The sequence below is a fragment of the Zootermopsis nevadensis genome, unplaced genomic scaffold, assembly GCF_977971745.1.
Source record: "Zootermopsis nevadensis isolate Lab colony 2312 unplaced genomic scaffold, Znev_1.0 Znev_ptg000002l, whole genome shotgun sequence".
Taxonomy (NCBI): domain Eukaryota; kingdom Metazoa; phylum Arthropoda; class Insecta; order Blattodea; family Termopsidae; genus Zootermopsis; species Zootermopsis nevadensis.
The window spans coordinates 259,256-279,292 of NW_028259134.1; the positions used below are offsets into that span (position 1 = coordinate 259,256).

General features: G+C 36.3%; 3 protein-coding genes across 12 annotated transcripts in view; 2 read left to right on the forward strand and 1 right to left on the reverse strand.

Moving 5' to 3' along the window:
* The window catches only part of LOC110839830 (protein I'm not dead yet), a 25,586-nt gene extending 14,701 nt beyond the window's left edge, over window positions 1–10,885 (forward strand). For both annotated transcript variants that reach the window (XM_022084356.2, XM_022084357.2), the window contains exons 6-13: window positions 227–355; window positions 3,575–3,697; window positions 4,122–4,325; window positions 5,171–5,262; window positions 6,400–6,486; window positions 7,447–7,640; window positions 8,055–8,192; window positions 9,336–10,885. In XM_022084356.2, the coding sequence (XP_021940048.1) occupies window positions 227–355; window positions 3,575–3,697; window positions 4,122–4,325; window positions 5,171–5,262; window positions 6,400–6,486; window positions 7,447–7,640; window positions 8,055–8,192; window positions 9,336–9,479 (1,111 nt within the window). In that variant the 3' untranslated portion in view covers window positions 9,480–10,885. The remainder of the gene's footprint in view (window positions 1–226; window positions 356–3,574; window positions 3,698–4,121; window positions 4,326–5,170; window positions 5,263–6,399; window positions 6,487–7,446; window positions 7,641–8,054; window positions 8,193–9,335) is intronic.
* beag (IC cytokine homolog beag) lies at window positions 9,999–14,071 on the reverse strand. The gene has a single exon (XM_022084362.2). The coding sequence runs from the start codon at window positions 13,889–13,891 to the stop codon at window positions 12,299–12,301; it is 1,593 nt and encodes a 530-aa protein (XP_021940054.1). The 5' UTR covers window positions 13,892–14,071; the 3' UTR covers window positions 9,999–12,298.
* A 627-nt stretch (window positions 14,072–14,698) lies between these two features.
* The window catches only part of su(w[a]) (suppressor of white-apricot), a 35,698-nt gene continuing 30,359 nt past the window's right edge, over window positions 14,699–20,037 (forward strand). For 8 of the 9 annotated variants that reach the window (XR_015537431.1, XM_087357219.1, XM_087357192.1 and 5 more), the window contains exon 1: window positions 14,701–14,947. Coding sequence is in view for 8 of the 9 variants with exons in the window: in XM_087357219.1 (XP_087213345.1) it covers window positions 14,760–14,947 (188 nt within the window). In the remaining variant the exon portion in view is untranslated. Of the gene's footprint in view, window positions 14,948–20,037 lie in introns of all 9 variants that reach the window. The other variant, XM_087357232.1, reaches the window with a different exon arrangement.

The window sequence follows — 20,037 nt, forward strand, 5'->3', positions numbered from 1 at the left end:
ACCATTGCTGTACCAGTTGGTAGCATGGTTAGCTTTGGAATGTCGTGAATCACTCAAATTGGAACTGCAACTCTGTCCTGAATATGTTGGGTGAATGATGTTCTACTCAGTTTATACTGATCAGTGACAATGTTTAGTGGTAAAACTTATGTTGAATAATATTTTAACAGTTTCCTCACCTGAAGAAGTGTAATTGAAGAAACAGAGCCTCACATGTTAATTCCAGGCAAAATGATCGTCCAGAAAAAACTGACATCTGCTACTACCTAGGAGTGGCATATGCATCAAACTTGGGTGGAGCTGGCACGCTGACTGGGACAGGAACCAATCTCACCTTCAAGGGGATATGGGACACGTGAGTCTGCGGCCCTTGTTGAATGATTTCCCATCTGGGGCATGAAAGGTCTGATGATCAGTTTATTAAATTGAGAGTATTCTGTTTTCTTAATATTGGTAGAATTATTCCAACTATATAGAAACACATTTCTTCTGGATTTGAACATTGCAGATATATGTCCCTCCATTTGACTTGAGTGATTTAGGGATTATAATTATCCTTGGTGTTGAAATTAATCACCTGGGGCCAAAATTTATTAAATTGGCAACAGGTTACATTGTATGTAATGTCAGCATTAGTTAGGTAAACTCTCAGTAAAACATATCAGCCATATTTGTTGCTGTACAAAATTATCATTTGGTAGTAGAAACAAGAAAGTCCCAGGCGAACAACGACATCTACATTGTACTGGCAGACAAGGGGACCACCGCTGTCATTCTGAACTCCTTGGACTACTCCAAAAAGATTTATACTATTCCATCTGATCCGACTTACAAACCCACCAACTGCACCCTGATGAAATGGATGGAAAGACAAACCAAGAAACTGATCCAACCATCCTCCATTCCAGTCAAAACATAAAAACTCCTGACCCCAGAAGAAACCAGATCTCCTACCTTCCATGGCCTCCCCAAATTTCACAAACTCGATGCTCCTCTACGACCCATAGTCAGTGCTACAGGCTCCCAAACCCACAAACTTACACAAAATACTCCTTCCAACCATCCCATGCCCAGCATCCTACGTACAGAACTTGCAACACTTAAGCAACTTCTGATTCAATTCACACTTGCAGATTGTAACATCCTCATTAGCTTTGACATGGAATCACTTTTCATAAAGGTTCTTATACAGAGCACACTGGAGATAGTCTGGGAGCATACAACAGCGGCAGACCTCCCACAAAATCTCTGCAGCCTTATAGAACACTGTGTCAACTCTTCATTCTACCAGCAAGTCCAATTCATGACAGCTCTGAAAGTAGAACCCACTGACTCCAGCCAAATGGATAAACAATGCTGGCATAGATATGTGGATGATGTTTTTGCAATTTGAGCACATGGACTAGCTTCCCTCAAGGACTTCCTGAGGCATCTAAACTCCAGGCACCCAAACATCATGTTTTCCATGGAACTAAAAGGGATTGTCGACTAACCTTTCTGGATGCCTTGGTCAACCGATGCCTGGACAGTTCACTGGGGTGCACTGTCAACAGGGTAGCCACCCATTCAGGCAGATACTTGCAGACAGCATTGCACCACCCACGGGCTTGCAAGAAGTCTGTCATCACCACCCTGAGAGACAGAATGAATACTATTTGTGACAAGGCCAGCCGGTCCTCAGAACTACAACATGTCATGTCTGTTCTTTGAACTCCCTGCAGTATCTTGACAGAATGCTCAAACCCAGATTGAACAGGAGGAATATCAGAAAAAATCGTAACCACAGGGCATACCTACCATATATCCAAGGGACCACTGATTGTATCTCCAGGCTACTGCTAAAACACAATATTCACACAATATAGAAACCAATTAACATAATGGCTTCATAATTTAATTTCACTGAAGACCAGCAACTCCCAACTCAAAAATCAGGTGTGTGCAGGATCCTGCGTTCCTTTGTCGAGGTTTACATCAGACGTACCAGCTGACACATCTCCACCAGGATTATGGAACACATCAGAGAGACCATAATAGGGAACCAATGATCAGTGGTAACCAAGTATTTTACAACCGCTAGACACGGCATTGACTTTGACAAAATAAAGTCATTATGAACATCGGCAGCTACTGTCCCCACACAATCAGGGAGGTAATCAAGATGTCCAAGCACTCACACAACTTCAACTGCAAAGGTGGCTACAGGCTAAGCAATGCCTGTTTTCTCTCAAACCATTGACTCTACTGGGCCCTCAAAAGACAGGTCCACCATCACCTCTCTGAACCTCGTGGTCAATGAACAGCCGCTACTCCCTTCCACTTAGTCGCTGCATATCCTTTCCCATCCAACATGGTCACCGGAACGTCTTTGTCACATGCTGCCAAAATTCCATCACCTCCAGCCTAACCAATTGCTCCTCATCCATTGGATAGCATCCCACTGCTCCACTTAACCAGTCAACACCATCAAATTTATCTTGCCACTCACTGCCTGCCCACCTTGAAAATGGTAACTGCTATGTTTGCCAAAATATTGATTAACACCAAACATTTGACATGGCTCTCACCCAAAAACTGAAGTTAGACAAGTAAATGAAGTATGGACATTTCATTAGAATAATATGTAACCCTTAAGAGCATAAAATGTGTTCCATAAAAATATATTTTTATGTCTGTTTTTAAAATTGCTATAGTTTTATAGTGTATTTCCTTGAACTCTGGCAACCATAACATTTGTCTTCAACATTGAATATTCATAACCATAAAATGCAGTCTGTATTCCAAAACAAGGAAGTTCCATAGCTCTTGAACCAAACATTTTTTACAAGAGATTTATTATTAGATAAATACAAATGTTGCTGAAATCACTGACGTAGCAGAACTTAATTCTGCAGTATTATCATAGCAGGCATAGAAGACTGATTAATGTGGAAACAAGTATATTTGAAGTTTTAAAAATTCATCCACTGCTAAAATTTAATAAGGTAGAATATGTACACATAGTGTAATAATCGTGATGCATTCACCAGAATTTCATCTTTGCCATCTTATCTTGGTAACAATAATTATTTTTCTAAGTAACCTTGTCAATCAGCATGGTTTGACAGGAGGAAAGTATCCTCAGAATAACAACGGAACTTTAATCCACACCACTATTATTTAACTTTGAGTATTTCTGGGAATTTGTTTGTGTTTGTACAGGGCATGCATAGGACAGCATGGCAGACAGATGGACATTTGTGAGTTGTTGTGTGTAGGTAACAATTGGGAGAGAGTTGTGAAGTATGTTGGGGTAGCCCAAACTCACATGACACTTGTCTTATAGAATAGATGTAATGTGACTGACATGTCTTGTCAGGTTTCCGTCTTATATTCACTTCTTTCTATCTATTCCATTTTTGTATGACTTGATTTCCGGGATCCCCAGATGGGATTTATTATTATAATAAATGCTAGGCATGACTTTGTATATAATAACATGGTTACATACATAACATTTATTACTGTTTCTCAGTGTTTGCTTAATGAAACGTTAGAAATTGTATTTTATATTTCTTTGCATTCGTTATTTCAGAACATTTCCAGAGGCTGGTGGAGTGAACTTTGCGAGTTGGTTTATTTTTTGTACGCCATTAATGTTAATAAATATGTTGGCTGCTTGGATATGGCTTCAGATTCTGTTTATGGGATTGTTCAGGTAAATGTTTAATATCCATGTTCTTCATACAACTTGTCACCAGTCCCTTAGTTATGAAAGTACACATTTTGATAGATAGGAGACAGCTTCATGTGTACTTGATGCCTGATCTTTCAGGGAGCATGCATTTAAAATATTTCTTTGTTATACAGTATCTCCTAGAAATGTCATGGCTAGTTAGAGACTGTGATAAGTTGAAGGAGTATGTTAGGATTTTGTTGAAGTTCAAAATATCAATAATAGTTCAGAACTTTAAATCATGAAAATCTTATTTCCTTACATGACAAGAGAAGTATTTAGTAAACTGGGAATGTATGTTCTGAAACAATAGTGTTCTGTGAGTCATCAGTATAGAAATGAAGTACTATGCAGTTCTTGCAGCAAGTGTTGATATTTGATTTTGTTCTGTACTTTACTTTTTCAGAAAAAAGAAGGAAGAAGACAAAAGGAAATCAAATGAAGAAGAAGCTAAGATAGTTCGAGAAGTTATCAGTGTGAAGTATGAAGAATTAGGACCAATGACTTTCCATGAAGGCTCAGTCCTAATACTCTTTATTATTGTCGTGATCCTTTGGTTCTTCCGAAAACCAGAGTTTATACCAGGATGGGCCGAATTTGTTGCAACTGTGTGAGTATTTTAATTTAAAGGACTGAAAACTTATTTCAGAAACAGATCACAGTTTGCAGGTTTATTTTCACTACAGTAGGCTTTTGGTTTTATGCAGGTGAATTATCCATTTTGTCAGCCATAGTTTTTTTTTTTCCTCCAAAGCCTTTGGAAGCATTATCTCACTACAAATCTTTACACCAATGCTTCAGTACAGTTTGCTTGGTATGCAAACAGTGGAATTCTTTGAAGATAGTTGTCTTCTTGGTTGTAGCACCATGTAGTCTGTAAAAATTTACCAACGTGTTTCTCCTGCCTCCATCATCACGGTGGAGGCAGTAAGTGGAGGTATCAACGACCTCTGAAACGTTGGTAAGATCCTACCAGACTACACAGTGCTACAACCTAGAAGACAGCCATCTCCAGACTTGCTGCCATGAAAACCTAATCCTATTTAGTGTAATTCTTGGTTTTGGTCAGTCTGTTCGATGTAATGAGCTGTTACCAATGTGAAATATATTGGCTTGCCAGTGATACTAAGATCCCTTAGCCCTTGTCATTATTTGTATACACATCTGAGGATCAAGCCAAAGTGCAAATCATTCCAGTTCTTATCACACACCTTCTGCATTTTGCATCCCATAAAGTCTCAAGTCATTTATGAAAGGCACATGGTTGCTATGTTGGCAGGGAATTTAAAAGCACAAAGGTGAACAGATATAATTCAATTCAACTAATTTATATAAGTGCTTGCCAGGTAAGGCCAATAACAGTAAAGCAATGATACTTAAAATAAGAAAAAATCTGTTTATTGCTCAAGTTTAACTTTAAAGGTAATTCTAGATGAATGTGTTGTTATTTTGCAGTGAAATTGATGATGCTACTCCAGTCATGCTAATTGTATTCCTGTTGTTCGTGCTTCCAGCAAACCTTGACTTCCTGCGGTTTGACTCTAATGGTAAGTCTGTTTGAAGAGCATTCTCTGTTTGTCTTGTTAAGTAAGTAAGTAATAAAGGAAATAACCAACTCTGGTAACAGGACTTGAAAATTCAAGACCAGCCAATAATTCAGTTCAGTCCATGTGAGAGTTGAAGTTCTTATAGCAGTGAAGATGACCACTGATAGCTGAAGATGTAGACAGCATGCCTGCTTTGTTTTTGGGTGGTCTTTAATTCAGGTCTAAGTCCAGAGACTGGCTATTCAGACTGTTTTTTTCATGGTTCATCTCAGTCCCTTCAGACAAATGCCAGTATAGTGCATTACATTAGGGCATGACTGCTTCCTTCCACACTGTTTCGAGTTAATCGTTTGAATCAGTATTATCTCAGCAACTGCAAACAAAATCAAATAAACCATAAATAGGTGTATAAATAAAATACATTTGAGTCTTCCAAATGACTGCTTTCCAAGCAGTTTCCTCACCAAGATCTTGTATATATGTAATCCTATTTCTCTGTTGCATTATTCACATTTGCCTCATCCCTTCTTGTTTTAACTACCATAACAGTAGTAGGTGGGCTGTACAAATGACATGCCATATTTATCCGAATATAAGACGAAAATTTTTCCTAATTCATTGTCTAAAAAATTGGGGGTCATCTTATAATGGCACACAATTTCATGAATAGGGCTGTACTAGAAGCGTTCATCCAGATAACAAAATGCATCCACTGGCCTCACATGATCCAGCAGTGTATGCAGAAATGGGATTAATCAACCTCCAACTAAAGTATGAAGCAAGTAGAGATGGTAGTGAAGACTGATCTCTTAATTCTTTTTCATGGTTTACACTGCTGTCATGGTGGAATTTTTCAGCACAAAAATAATTTCATAAACATTTGTAAATGCATTTATACTAACCAAATTGATCTTACAGTTGCTTTCAGAATATAGCTTAAAACACCTTTAGTGAGCACTTTAGCTGTAAAAAAAAAGTTGTATGCTGGAAATATCTGAATGTGTATCAACAGCATAGTTGGTTTGTGTCATTCCTTATAATGAGCTTTCCCACAGAATTGAACTTCATTGGCCAACCTTAAGTAAATTTGTAGCCTATGTTTTTATTTAGTATTGCAACACAGGTTTTGTTTTGCAGAGAGGCGACCAGCAAAAGCTGCACCGGCTCTACTCACATGGAAAGTTGTTCATGAAAAGGTGCCCTGGGGCCTCGTCTGTCTCCTTGGTTGGTATATGTAGTACTTTTGTAAGTGTAGCAGTATTAAAAATATATGAGTTTAGACTTAGATACACTGGAACACATTTGATTCAGTTTTCATTCTTTTCAAGTTAGACATGCTACAAGAAATTCAGTTTCAGTAGGTGAGGCTCTGAATTCCTTCTTTCAAATTTGCACTGTCAGAATACATGAAATAAATTTATATTTGTAACTAAAGGTAAATAGTGGCATGCGATTCATTTCAGAGTTGCTCCTTGCATTTATGACTTTCTTTTCTGTTATTAAGATTCTTCAAAGTGCAGTTTTAGGCTGTTTGATTAAATCTTTATTCAATTTCCATATATTCTGTTGTTACTCATGCTTTCTAAAAATGTCACATGTTCAGTCAGGCAGTTTCTTAGAGGAGTATTTGTGGCTTGAAACCCTCCCTCTCTGATAGAAATGTCTCTTCAATTTCTTATATTAACTTTAGTTGTAGGTATAATGGAGATAACTAATAATACCACTGTAAATAGGGATGTGAAGTTTTGCATGGATGTCAGAAATTTACTATCAAATACTGTATGAAACATTCCTTTCATGCCAACATAGTGACAGTACAAAACTTTAAGGTTATGTCTGAGAAATTTAACATCATCAAAATATGTACTTGTGGAAGTGATGTACAAACAAGTGTCACCAAATGTTGTAAGTATAAATTTATAATTCTTTCCGCATAGATTGAAGTATGTGAAGGGAAGTATATACCATTCTTTCGATTACTTCTTTTTCTTGGCAAACTTTAGTAGAGGAAGGAATTATTTGGTGATGATATTACCAACATAAGTCAAGAGTAATGCAGCTACTTTTAATGAATTTAGGTAATAAATTCAACTTTTATAAATTAATTTTGTAACCCTGCCTAAATGAAATTGTGTACATAGTACTGGTTAGGCAAACTGAATTTTTATTACTGTTTCATTTTAGGTGGAGGTTTTGCAATGGCAGCTGCTAGCAATGAATCAGGTCTGTCAACTTACCTGGGTAAAGAACTGGTGTACCTAGAAGTGCTGCCCCCATTCTTAATCCTCATCATTGTTGCAACTGCAACTACTTTCCTTACTGAAGTGTCATCGAATACAGCAATTGCCAATATCACCTTGCCTGTGTTAGCCCAAATGGTAAAGTGAATCATACTAGTATTATGAAGTTCAAGGTGTTCAGATCTGGAATGGTGCTTTGAATGATGGCACAAATTTTCTTTGGTTAGTCAATTGCCATATTTTTGGCAGCCTAGCAGGAAGCTGGTGTTTAATAAGCATGAATAGCGCACAAAAAGAAAGTTGTTTGTATGGTGCTGAGAAAGCTGGAAGTAATAAATTTCATGCTGGCAGACCAATCAGTTAGATGCCCTTTACATCAATACATGTTACACACTCAGTGTTACTTTCTCAGTTATCTAATTCTTCCATTATTTTTGTATTATATGGAGTTCTGTATATTCAATGGTTTCTGAATCATGAGCTGTGAGGAGTATGAATTTGTTGCAATCTTCTATCAAGGCTGTTTAGATGCATGAATATTGTTTCTTGCAGGCTGTGGCAATGAAAATCCATCCTCTGTACTTTATGATCCCAGCAACTCTGTGTTGTTCTTATGCCTTCATGTTACCAGTGGCAACTCCTCCCAATGCTATTGTTCTTGCAGCCTCTAACATGAAGACAACAGACATGGTGAGTTACGGATAAAATGTTATTACTTTTCGTCTTTACAGAGCAGACCAACATTTAATGTCTTGGTATTTAATATGCACGGGCACACAGTATGATGAGATGGGTGATGTGTGGAGACAGTAGTCATGTACTGTTTTAATGTATTAGCACAGTCTTGGCTTTAAGACTGGTTATCCTAACAGAGGCTTTTTGTGGCCTCCTCACTTCCTCCTGGCACATCCGGGATAGTACCTTAACTTAGGTCATGACAACCTCCTTCCATATTTTTTTCAGTTCATTAATTATTAGTGATCTTAACATTCAGTGCTATACTGGGTGATTCTATATTAAACATACAAACTTTAGTGGTGAGTTGTGCATCCCAAAAACAATTAATGTTTATATAAACATGGGTCCACAAATCTTTAGTTTTCAAGTTTTCTTACACGGTGTAGTTTGATAGAGAAAGCACCTGATGAGCATAAGAGTTGTGTGGCTGTACGTCAAACTGCCTACCACAGAGTGGAGATAATTACTGTTATTATTGAGATGTCATGTACAGGGCATCAGAATTGTACCAGACGATGCTAGTCACAGTGAACATCTAACTGCGCTTTCTTCCCATCTGCATATGATGGCTGGCTAGCAAGCTGTGAGGGTAAACAGAATTATCAACACAAGTGCTAGACCAACAGAACTGTGCATAGACATTAGTGCATTTACAGCTTCACCGTCACCAGTGCCATCTGGTGCACAACTATTGCTCTGTTTTCATATGAAATTTCCATTTTAATGCCACCACTGAGATAGACAATTTGATGTACAGCCATGCAATGTGTACAGCTACTAGTTATGCTCACCAAGTGCTTTGTCAAATTGTAGCATCCAAGAAGTTGAAAACTTTCTTTATAATTACTATTGGATGTGTAATTCACCATTAAAATTTGGAGAATATAGAATCAACCTGTATAGTCTGAGCAAACAGCATTGGTAAATATACCACAAATACATAAGTAAAGAAACTAGACCAGGATTTTCCTGCAGAAAGGAAGGACACCATAAAGATCAACTCGATAGCCAACCAGGATTCCAGATGTTACAACTATGACGACCTCCATTTACATACATTGTACGTGTTTTAATGCTCCTTCTGTTTGTTTGTAGATGAAAGCTGGCATTGGAATGAATATAATCTGCCTCATCATTTTGTGCATTTTCTTCCTCACGTATGGTTCACTTGTGTATGACTTAGAAGATTATCAAGAATATCTGTTTGTAAATAATGCAACAAATGTTACAAGGCTGTAGATGCCAATATGCTGTATAATACTAATACATCTTCATCCTCCAGTTATAGTTATTAAGTTATCATCTTTACTTGTACTGTCATTGATACTTTTCGTTGTATTTTCAGAAACACTTGTATCATGTTGTTATAACCCCTCATGTGCATGTTTACATCAACCTGTCCTGAAGAACTGAGAAGCCATTGCCTAATCATCTAACCTATTTTGAATGTCCAAAGTCATTCCAAATTTCACAACCTAACTACAGTTGGGGAAAAAAATGTGCTATAGAGATTTTTCCTCACAGAGGACAAAATATGATTCAGTGTATGAGTATGGTTTTCTTTACATCATTAACTTCTGAGACTGGCTCATTCTTATACATATCAAAAGTGCTAAATGTTCAGACTGATTTCTTGTCAGTGGAATTTTGTTCTGAAGACTTGACAGCAGAAATACACTACAGAACTTGATGATTTAGTAGGCACACTGTCAAATGGAATTCCATGGTATCAAGGTATTGTAAAGAGAAAATACAAAATTCATGACACTTATTTTTGTGATACTTGTACAGAATATGGTACAGAAACATAAAGCATATAATTTTCTCATATAATCAAGCTTGTGATAATGTCACAAAAATAGTTTTACTGTGTAAGTGTTAGGTCATTAATATGGTATAATTCCACTCATATTCACTGAAAAAAGAAAGAATGCATGACCAAAAGTCACACATTTCATAATTACCTATTTTTCTTACATAAAAAGTTAAAGTATTTACAAAAATTATTCATGTAGGAACAAAGGAATTTTACAACACACATACTTGACACATAAACCTTCAGCTATCCACTCAATACCTTTGTCATGTGGGTACTGGATGGTAATTTGAGTAGGAATGATTCTGAGAAACATAGACTAACCATCGACGTTGAAACAACAGTGGTGGAAGACAGATGAACATTATTAGTAATTATAAGTCTTTAAACTTTCATGGCAACTGAACTCGGTGACATTGTATCGGGCATCAAGCCTTATTGCTGAGAAAATTTTATTGGGATTAAAAGTAAAGCAAAGTGAGTCATGTTTTGTTTGAATCTATTTTCATGAAGAAATTGAACAAATCATAAAAATTTGAATAATCCCAGAGTTCACTGCAGAGGAATTCTGGTTGTTATGATGACATTAACTTGTTCACAATATGCAGTATGAAATTAACACAAAGTTAATAATCACAGAAAGTATTCAAATCCTAATCATGTCAGAAAGGAACAATTTATGACTAGGAAACATCAGAATTAAATATACTGACACTCCAGAAGCTGTAGTCACCAAAAGATACAGAATAAGTACTGTGCCTATGGCAAAATGCAGACATGTTGACATAATTAAATATGAAAATAGTGTAATAAAGCTGAACTACTCTAATGTGTTATTTCTATAGCCAACGAACTCCTTGGTACAAAATATTTCTTTAGCAGTTAATATCAATGAAATTTCCACTGGTGTGGACACAACAGATTACATCTTCAAAATGTATTTTGCTAATATCCATTTTAATAATACCTCTTGGTCATTGTAATGGTATGCCTTCACAGGGCAAGCGTTCTTCCTTGTACAGGCTATGTAATACCTAATGTTATGATAAGATAATATAATAAGCAGATAATGATTTGCCTGCTTGAAGGTATGTCCCAACATTCACTGAAACAGGAAAACCATTAAGTACATTAAGATGGAAGTACAGAGAATATTCAGTGGATTTGTTGGAAATAATGCACGACAGTGTATTTCCTGTATTCCGACTATCTGTCAGAACACTTCCATTTTCATTTCTTCATCTTTTGCCAAACTCCATATAAGGGACATACTTAGTTTACCTCCCCTTCTTCTCATAATGGAAATATCAGCTGCTTGAGGATGAACTGTGACAAATGACTGGAATGAATGATGAGCATGCAGGCAGTTCGAAAAAAAAATGTCCAGAGAGACAGGTGTTCATCCAAGCACATTAATTGGCGATAAAAAATTGCTGTTGAAACATGTTTGCACCCATGAAGACTGCATTTTTATTCCTGAATTTTTCCTCTTTGAGAACTGATACATTATATCAATTGATGCTATTATAGGAGTGCTACCTTCAGATACCAAAGTTAAATTACTTCAAATTATTGTTAATTTCTGCACGATGCCTTATCCATTTTATGCATTCTACTGCGATTATTATTAGCAAATATAGAGAATCTTTAGAAAATAATCATATATTTTAATATAAATTCCAAACACACTCAAATTACGTGTGATTTTGCCTCAGATTATATGCATGTATCTATAAGGGCATGGAGATGAACCAATGGGGTTGAAACATGTTGCCCTAGTAATACCTTTTATCGTAAATAATGAAACATCTATCTTCTGTATATTTGCTAATGCTAGTAAAATTATTTTTCAATATCCAATTTAAACTACATTTTTTATTCTGCTGATAAAAACTGTGCACTGTTATTTACTTCATACAACTTTAATGATTACATGAAATAATATAAAATCAGAAATATCTTTAATATTTATTGTACAGGAATAGGAAGTTTAAGTCCTCATACTACTGGACTGCCAGCCAGACGTTAACTCTGGGATTTAGCAGTACGCTAGTGTCACACATGGTCAGCTAGATCATGTTTAAATCATGTAACACAGATTATAGATATTAGTAAGATACATGATGAACAAGTAACTTATACAATGTATCTAAAATAGAAAGTAAATAATATTTCTTTTAATTGACAAAGAAAACTTGCAGTCAAATCTTCTTCTGAACCATACTGCAATAATATATTTCTTTTAATATTTAGGCTTCTTGAATTCTGACTCTGCTGGTGCTGGAATCTTGCGTTTCTGAATGATATTTTGAATCTTCTGCCATTCTCTATCAAGTTCTGCCTTCTCATTCTTCTCTTTGTGATATTTCCTTGTACGTCGCCCATCTGCCATTTTGACCCCATACTGAAAAGCAGCCTTAGGTAAGGCCTCTTTGTTATTCATGTAATCACTATATTCTTCTTGAGTGTCAAAGTCCCATCTTCCTATTGGCCCCTTCTTGTTTCCAAGGTCCATTTTGGTATAATCTACTTCATCATCGGAATCGTCAATAGCATCCTGCATTTCTTCCAGACCTGGATAACATTCAGCATATCCCTCTGGTTCTGCAGCCAGTCTCGTCAACAACTGCTGAGCACGACTTTGGTTCTGTCCCATTTCTCTCTTTGGTATTGCTGAAATTTTGTCTACTGGTTCCAGTTTACTAGTAACACGTGGTTCTGTTTTGGGTTTCCCTCCAGAAGCACCCCAAGCAGCTGTTTCCTCTGATGGTTTCTCAAAGTATGGGGCCCGTCGTTTCTCTTGTTCTTTGTCCCCATCATTGCCACCATCCCTTCTGGACACTGCAGGAACATAATCTCCAATCTCACCATATATGCTTTCATCCACCAAACCTTTACTCCCACCCTTAATATCGCCACCTGCCCGACCTTTATCCTTCTTCCTTGATTTCTTACTGTGGCGACCTCCTTGTCGTAGATATGACAGAATTTGAGCCAACTTGTTGATAACTATATCATTTGTAGTAAGGGTAGCAGTAGCCTCAAGACTTGGTACATCAGAACGACTCCTAATCAGAGTTGTTGGGATATCACTCTCAGCCAGTTCATCCTCAAGATCTATCACATAAGCCATTCTACCTGGTGCAAACAGCTCATTTTTCTCAGAAGCCCTGGACTTGAAAAGTGCTCTGTAGACATTCCGTCCCAATTTTGTTTTGAAATTCATTTCCTCTTCATCATCTTTTTTTTCTTTTTTTGTTTTTACAAGCTTTTCCATTTCTTCCTCCTGTTCTTGCTCTTTTGCTTGGATTTCACTGCGAACCTTCTGCAGTAAAGCATAGTCCAGCCCTTTCACTAAATGAGTATGCTCCATGTCACCTCCCAAGAACTTTGATTCTTGAATCATCTGACGACGTCTTTCTGCTGCATCCATACCAGATTTCAGATCTGGAGCCACAGCACGGTAACCACTTGCTGTCGAAAGAGGATCTTCTGCTTGATAGTCTGGGTTAGCCCCATCTCGCCTCTCACCTGCTCGATCACGGTACTTCTTTGCAAGTTCTGCCATTTTATCATCTTCCTGCTTCTTAAGTTTGGCATAAAAACTTTTTTTCTTACGTCGTCTCTCAGCTCTGTCATCACCTTCTGCATCTGGAGGAACAGTGACGGTATCTCTAGTTGGGGCTAATGATGACGGCAGTGACGATGGAACTGAAGACCTAGGTGTCATTAATAACCTCCTAAAATCGTCATTTGTAAGTCGTTGGGATCTGTCACCAGGCTCTTCTCTGCTGTCACCTGCATTTCCACCTGCACTGTATTCATTCTCAGGCATGATTAATACTTCCCTTTACACGGTTACTGTTAATTCTTGTAATTATTTTTGCAATACAAAATCAGTTCACCACCTCAAATTGAAATTTCAACTACTTTATCGCGACAACTGAGCACAGGTATTACTATTTTCATCACCACATTCGCAATATTACACAACACAGTGTACCAACCTACACACACACACTGCAGGATAAGTAACTTGATAGGGCATATGTTCCTTCCTCAGCGCTTATTCCCTCTTCCGTAATTAAATTTCCTTATATTCCACTGGTGTCTCTGATTTTCCGTAGAATTCGTATTTTTATTCGAAATGTTAATTTTGTTTGTATACACTTAACATCTTACTTTCAAAGATTTCACTACCCCAGCTTGTATTACAGAAATAATTATAGTTTCCGAAATTATAAAAGTGCCTGATGAAATATACTATTATTTTAAGCAATTTGTGGATTAAGTGAGGGCACAATTGAGAACAATGTTGAAAGAATACATATCCCAAAAACAAATTACACCATAATAGACCAAACCACTAACTATTGATAATTACGTAATTAACTTTGGGAAAAGTGTATTTATGTGCAAACTACTTCCTGGCAGGTAATTAGGGCCAATTTGTTTTTTCAGAAGTGGATTTTAATAAATTTTTGGTAGTAGTAGCACTGTGTGTGGAGAAAGATTAATTCTGACATCGTAGGACAGTGGTATGTAAGCAGCGATAGTTTCCATAGATATATATGTAGCAACCGTTCAGAAACTGACCAGTTCTTACCCATCCTTGAATTCTTTTTCTGTGATGGAAAATAATTTTGTATTCAGTGTCCCTCGGCTAAGACGCATGCGTGGTGTAAATATTCGGAAAAATTAAAATGGCTGGTTGTAGGCAGATTTGGTTGAATAATGATTCCGGGATACTTCGCAAAAAAGAAGAAGAAGATGAACTCCTAGTGTTTGGATATTCCTGCAAACTTTTCCGTGACGATGAAAAGGCCCTTTTCATTGATCAGGGAAAACATTTAATTCCATGGATGGGCGATGAATCATTAAAAATTGACAGGTCTGTGTATGATCTAGTAAGTCTCATTTTATTTTGTAAGGAAAATTTGTGTTTAATATAGATTTCACATTTTAATCATTTATTGATTGTTTATTTTGTTATGTGCAACTATGGCTTGTTCATGTTATTTTGGCAAGTTCCAAATGGAAATTTATTCTTTAATAAAATGAACTCATATTTCAGTGAGAATGGTTTGTTAGGTAACTTGTAGAATTTTGTGTTAGTTATGTGGTGCCATTCGTTGGCCCTGTGTGGTGACCAATTATCAAACAGGTTTTCATTTTGCATTGTGGATGTTATAGGCATCACAGAATTCCACTGTGTCCTTTGTTGTAACCAGGTGGCTTATGGATGTTAGGGTAGTTGTAACATTCAGCAAGTGATGATTTGCAATAAATTTTCTACCAATTTTGAATAGGTAGAGGAATTACTTTTGTCATAAATTGAATGCTCGTGGAGTTAATAATGTTTGGGGGAGTGAATTATGTATGGCTGAGATATAGGTACTTGTGCCTGTTGAGAAGCTGAAAAGTTATAATGTGGTGGGTATTGATCAAATATGAGAAGAATCGATGAAACTTATTAATTGTACGTTATCTTCATCGTTTGTCAGTAATTCATTTCATACTTATTAGAATCACTGTTGATGAAAAATAAGTTTATGTGGTTATGACATGTTTCAGACCTAAAGTATATAACTCATATCTCAATATATAATTCTTATTTTTGATTTTCTTTCACATTTCATATTGGTGCTTACTATATTTTAATTAGTTTTAATAGGGTTCTTATATTTTAAAAATTTAGAGTTACATCTAATACAATATTACTTACTGTTAGTGACTACATGTGATATTTTACATACATTACATTAAGTTTATTGCTACATGAAGAAGGCCTGTAGAGTTCAAAATATGTAATCATAAATACTTGTTTTGCATCAGCAGTAACTTTAATAAAGTTGATGTTAACAGTGATGTGATAAGTATTATTGATGTGTGTTGATGGACTACTGAAGATAATGTTTTATATGAACCACAAAAGGAAGCTTACATATGACTTATTAATTACTTAATTACATTTAGAACAAGGAAGAATTGCCAGAGGAGTGGAAGGATTGTGTTATTAAGAATGGCTGTTTTCTGGGTTGTGCCACGTAGTATGGTAGAAGTTTACCAGCAGTTCAGAGTGTCCTGATGATGGAAGCAGCAAGGACCTCTGAAATACTGGTAAACTTATACCACACTACATAGCTCTACAACGCAGAAGACATCTGTCTTCATACTCGATACCATGAGAACCTCAAATCTTATTTGGTTTGCATGCTTCCACACATAAATGAACATATGTAAAGTGTCAGATGTGTATTTTAAATATTTTTTAAGCTATTAGCATTTTAAAATTTGAAATAACTGGAAATTTAGACTCAGATCATAAATTTGTTCTAATGTGGTTCAGCCTAAAGTGTAGAGCTGCAGTTGGGCTTGTTTTAAAGCTCATCAAGCTTTAAAATTATCTATTGTACCATTGTGTTATTAAGAAGTAGAGGCCATTAAAGGTCTTTTGACCTTTGATTTTTCAAGAAACTACAATGTTCAACTTCTGAAAAAATTGCTTGTCAAAGTTAAGTATGAACAAACGTTCAGTGTAAATTTGGAGGTGGAACTGTCAATATATTGAAAGCTATTAAATGTTGTATTGTGTATGGTGCTAATGTAAGTATTGTAAAATTTTGTTCTTTACATAATTTTAGCCATTTATTATAGTCAGTATGTTAAAAAATTGACAATGGAACCACGGTTCCGGAGAATCTGACATAAATACACAAACGCAGCAGTAGCGTGAAGTGCGATGCACCTTTATTTGTATAAATAAATGTTTGTAGAACCTAAACCATTTGTGATATGTAAAATCTGAAAACAGATATGGAAAGCTGAAGAGGTAATACGTATTTCATATGCAATATGTCCAGATCCATCTCTTACGGTTTTTGAGAGGCGGGCGCTTAACGCGCCAGATGCATTGAAAATTGTGACAATTCTATGTCTTCTATCCATTTTATATTTTGTTCGTCGGCAGTTTGTTGTTTTTGGAAAAATGCATCGTTAACTGTAATATAAATCTGTATCATGACACTCCTAAATAATGTAATGACAGAAGTAACTTTTAAAAAATATCGCTATTGTCAACTACAAAGTTAGTTAGTTAATACATATGAACCCTGTGATGAAGTAATTAATTATGCATAAATCAATGTTGTAATTGTAAATGCTTGTAACTGGTTCAGGTGAAGCCAGAAATATGCTTTTTGTTTGTGTAAGGCATTTTCAGTGTTTTTGAACAGTTAATTATTTAAACCAAACTGAACATGAAATTACTATAGCACGTTCTTGGTTATCCACCTGAATGGAAGAGAGAAATGGCATGAATCATTAAATAACTTATATAATTTGCTTTTAAATTAGGGAAAGCTTTTCCACTATATGCTATGGAGATGCTTGGAGGGGGGAGTAGATACAGGTCCTACTAATTCATGATCTTGGCACTAGATTGGGGTGAGTGATAAGTGTCGTGCCCTGGTCATACATTTCCCTCAGAGAAAGTATCCTTGGTATGCATTGGGTGGAAGGCTGGGTGGGCTCAAAAGCCAATCTGAATGCTGAAGCTAGAAGAAAACTCCTTTGCCCCTGCCAGGAATCAAACCACAGTTGTTCAGTCTGTAATCAGACACTGTAGTGACTGAGTTACCCCAGCTTATTGCTTATTGCCTGTAGCAGGAACCCACTATAAAATCTTCAATGATTCAATAACCTATGCCACTTATGTACAATGTCACTGAACCATGTTGCACACTGAGCAGTACTTTCACTGATACGTGGATCATCTATTAAGAATTGGCTGCAAAACATATTTTGAGGTTGGAAAGAAGGGAGAGGTTCTTAGGTTAGGTTGGCTGTCATGTTCATAAAATTCTTAAAAGATGAAGTTTGAAGTGGTGTGGCACAGTGATCACACTTAATACATTCAGACATCTAAAGATGGTCACAATGTGTATAAGGTTTTTTCTCTGATTTAGGCTGTTAACATTACTAAAAGCATTGCAGTTAATTCGGTCATGGCTGATTGAGAGCCTAGTGTATTCGCCAAAAGAAAATGTTGAGTAACAAAGTCTGAAAATGATTTTGAACATCTGAAGAGTAGTGAATTTGGAGCAAAATGTATTATAAGCTTTGGAAGAAAAAACAGATTAACCTCCTTTGTGTTTGATTCACTTAGTATTATAATTTTAACTTGAAAATTATGAAATGTTGCAAATTTTTATTTCCTTTGTAGTTCATGACCACTTTGTTACATATTCTTTCCTCTGCTTTGTTCATTAATCATCCTCTTATCTGATGCTGTGTAGTCTGAGCTACTGACAGTTGTTAAATAATCCGCAAATAAATACATATGTACATAAATAAATAAATAAATTTCTTTCATTATGCTTTGACAGGTATTTCTGTTAGCTTATAATACAGTGGGGCCATTGACAGAGTTATTGACAATGTTAAATGCAGTTGTCACTTTCTGGCTCCCAGCAAGAAGTGCACGACTCGCCACCAAGAGCCAACAGCAGTTGCTGCTAAAATTATTCACACAACAGTGCAACTGTGTCTGACATTGTGTTAAGTACTAGTTACTGTTGTATGTATGGGTATGTTCATTATGCTGTTGAACAGCATGTTTTTCTGTGTGAATTGTATGTGAAGTATGGTATTGCTAGAAAGTGTCAGAAAATTTAGCTGTAAATTCCCCAGAATCACAGTTCTAGGCACAACAAGCATCCATATACTTACTGATGAAATCTGTTCTGCTGGGTCAGATCTGGACAAGAAACCTGCTAAAAATGTCACGTGCTTACTGAAATAAAATTAGATGAAATAGGAGTTGGGTTAGAACACACCACCAAGACGCCTTGCGTAGGAGTCCTGCGTCTTGAAATCATCAGCAGCTAAAGAGAGAAAACTGCTTAAACTTTGGCCATGCAAGGTGATCATGTGACTCAGCTAGCAGGATTAATTTCTTTAGCTGGATTTTGCTGTCACTTCATGATGGTGAAGTTGATCCTCATTCTCCCTCTTTTTAGTGTGTGTATAGCATTGTTTTGTTTTCATGGTTATTTCCTTCCAAAATATTTGGTACCAGAGTTTAATCTCTGAAGTTCCTTGTTATGTAATTGAAACCAATTTAAATGGTGTAAAGTGTGTGCTTGAACAGACATTGTTTTCAGCACATATTATAACATTGGTTAGTTGATTCTATTGTTTTTGTGGAGTTATTCTTGAATCATACCAGGAAATTCTTGTAGCATTTGGTGGTGAGTCATGCAGTTCTTGCTGGGAGCACGAAAGTGACAATTGCATTTAACTTTGTCAGTGGACATTGATGTTTTTATGAGAGCCTGTAATCTTACATTTGTACTCACATTTATGATTGATAGAATTACATGGAAGTTAAGGATTATTTTAAAATTCTAGTGGAATAGTAACCTGGCCAAAATACATAATTTAAAAGTCAAGTGTAAATTGTGTATTTCATGTCTTAGATTTGATTTTAAGTTTATTTGAGTTCTTGAATTAACGTGTTTAAGATTTCCACAGGTTGGACAGCTTTCGTGAGATTTTTGCTATAGCTTGTCTCTCCCCTGGCCTCTGCCAAGGGTATCACCGTGGTGGCTAAGATGTTGACCACCTTCGCAAGTTTGCCGTGAAGGTGAGATGGAAAGCCAGCTTTACACTAGGCATTTCCCTGTTGTGGTAAGATTGAAGGAGAATACAATCTTGCCTCCCATGACTTTTCTATGTCCTGTTTCCCCAACATTGGATAATGTGTGTTAAAGATTACATAGAAATGATCATATTTATAAATGTATAGTGATATTGATGTGAATTAATACTAAGTCTAATAATAAGAACTTGTGTATGACATTGTGTATAACTAATGAGCTACAAAAATGCCTTCTGTGTTTAAGAAACAGTAACACAAGTAAAATTCAGAGGTATTCATTATCTGCATTATTACTGACTTTATGTTTTAGTGTTAATATG

Coding starts and splice junctions, on each gene's coding strand:
- beag (XM_022084362.2), bottom strand. CDS start 13,891: ATGCCTGAGAATGAATACAGTGCAGGTGGAAATGCAGGTGACAGCAGA.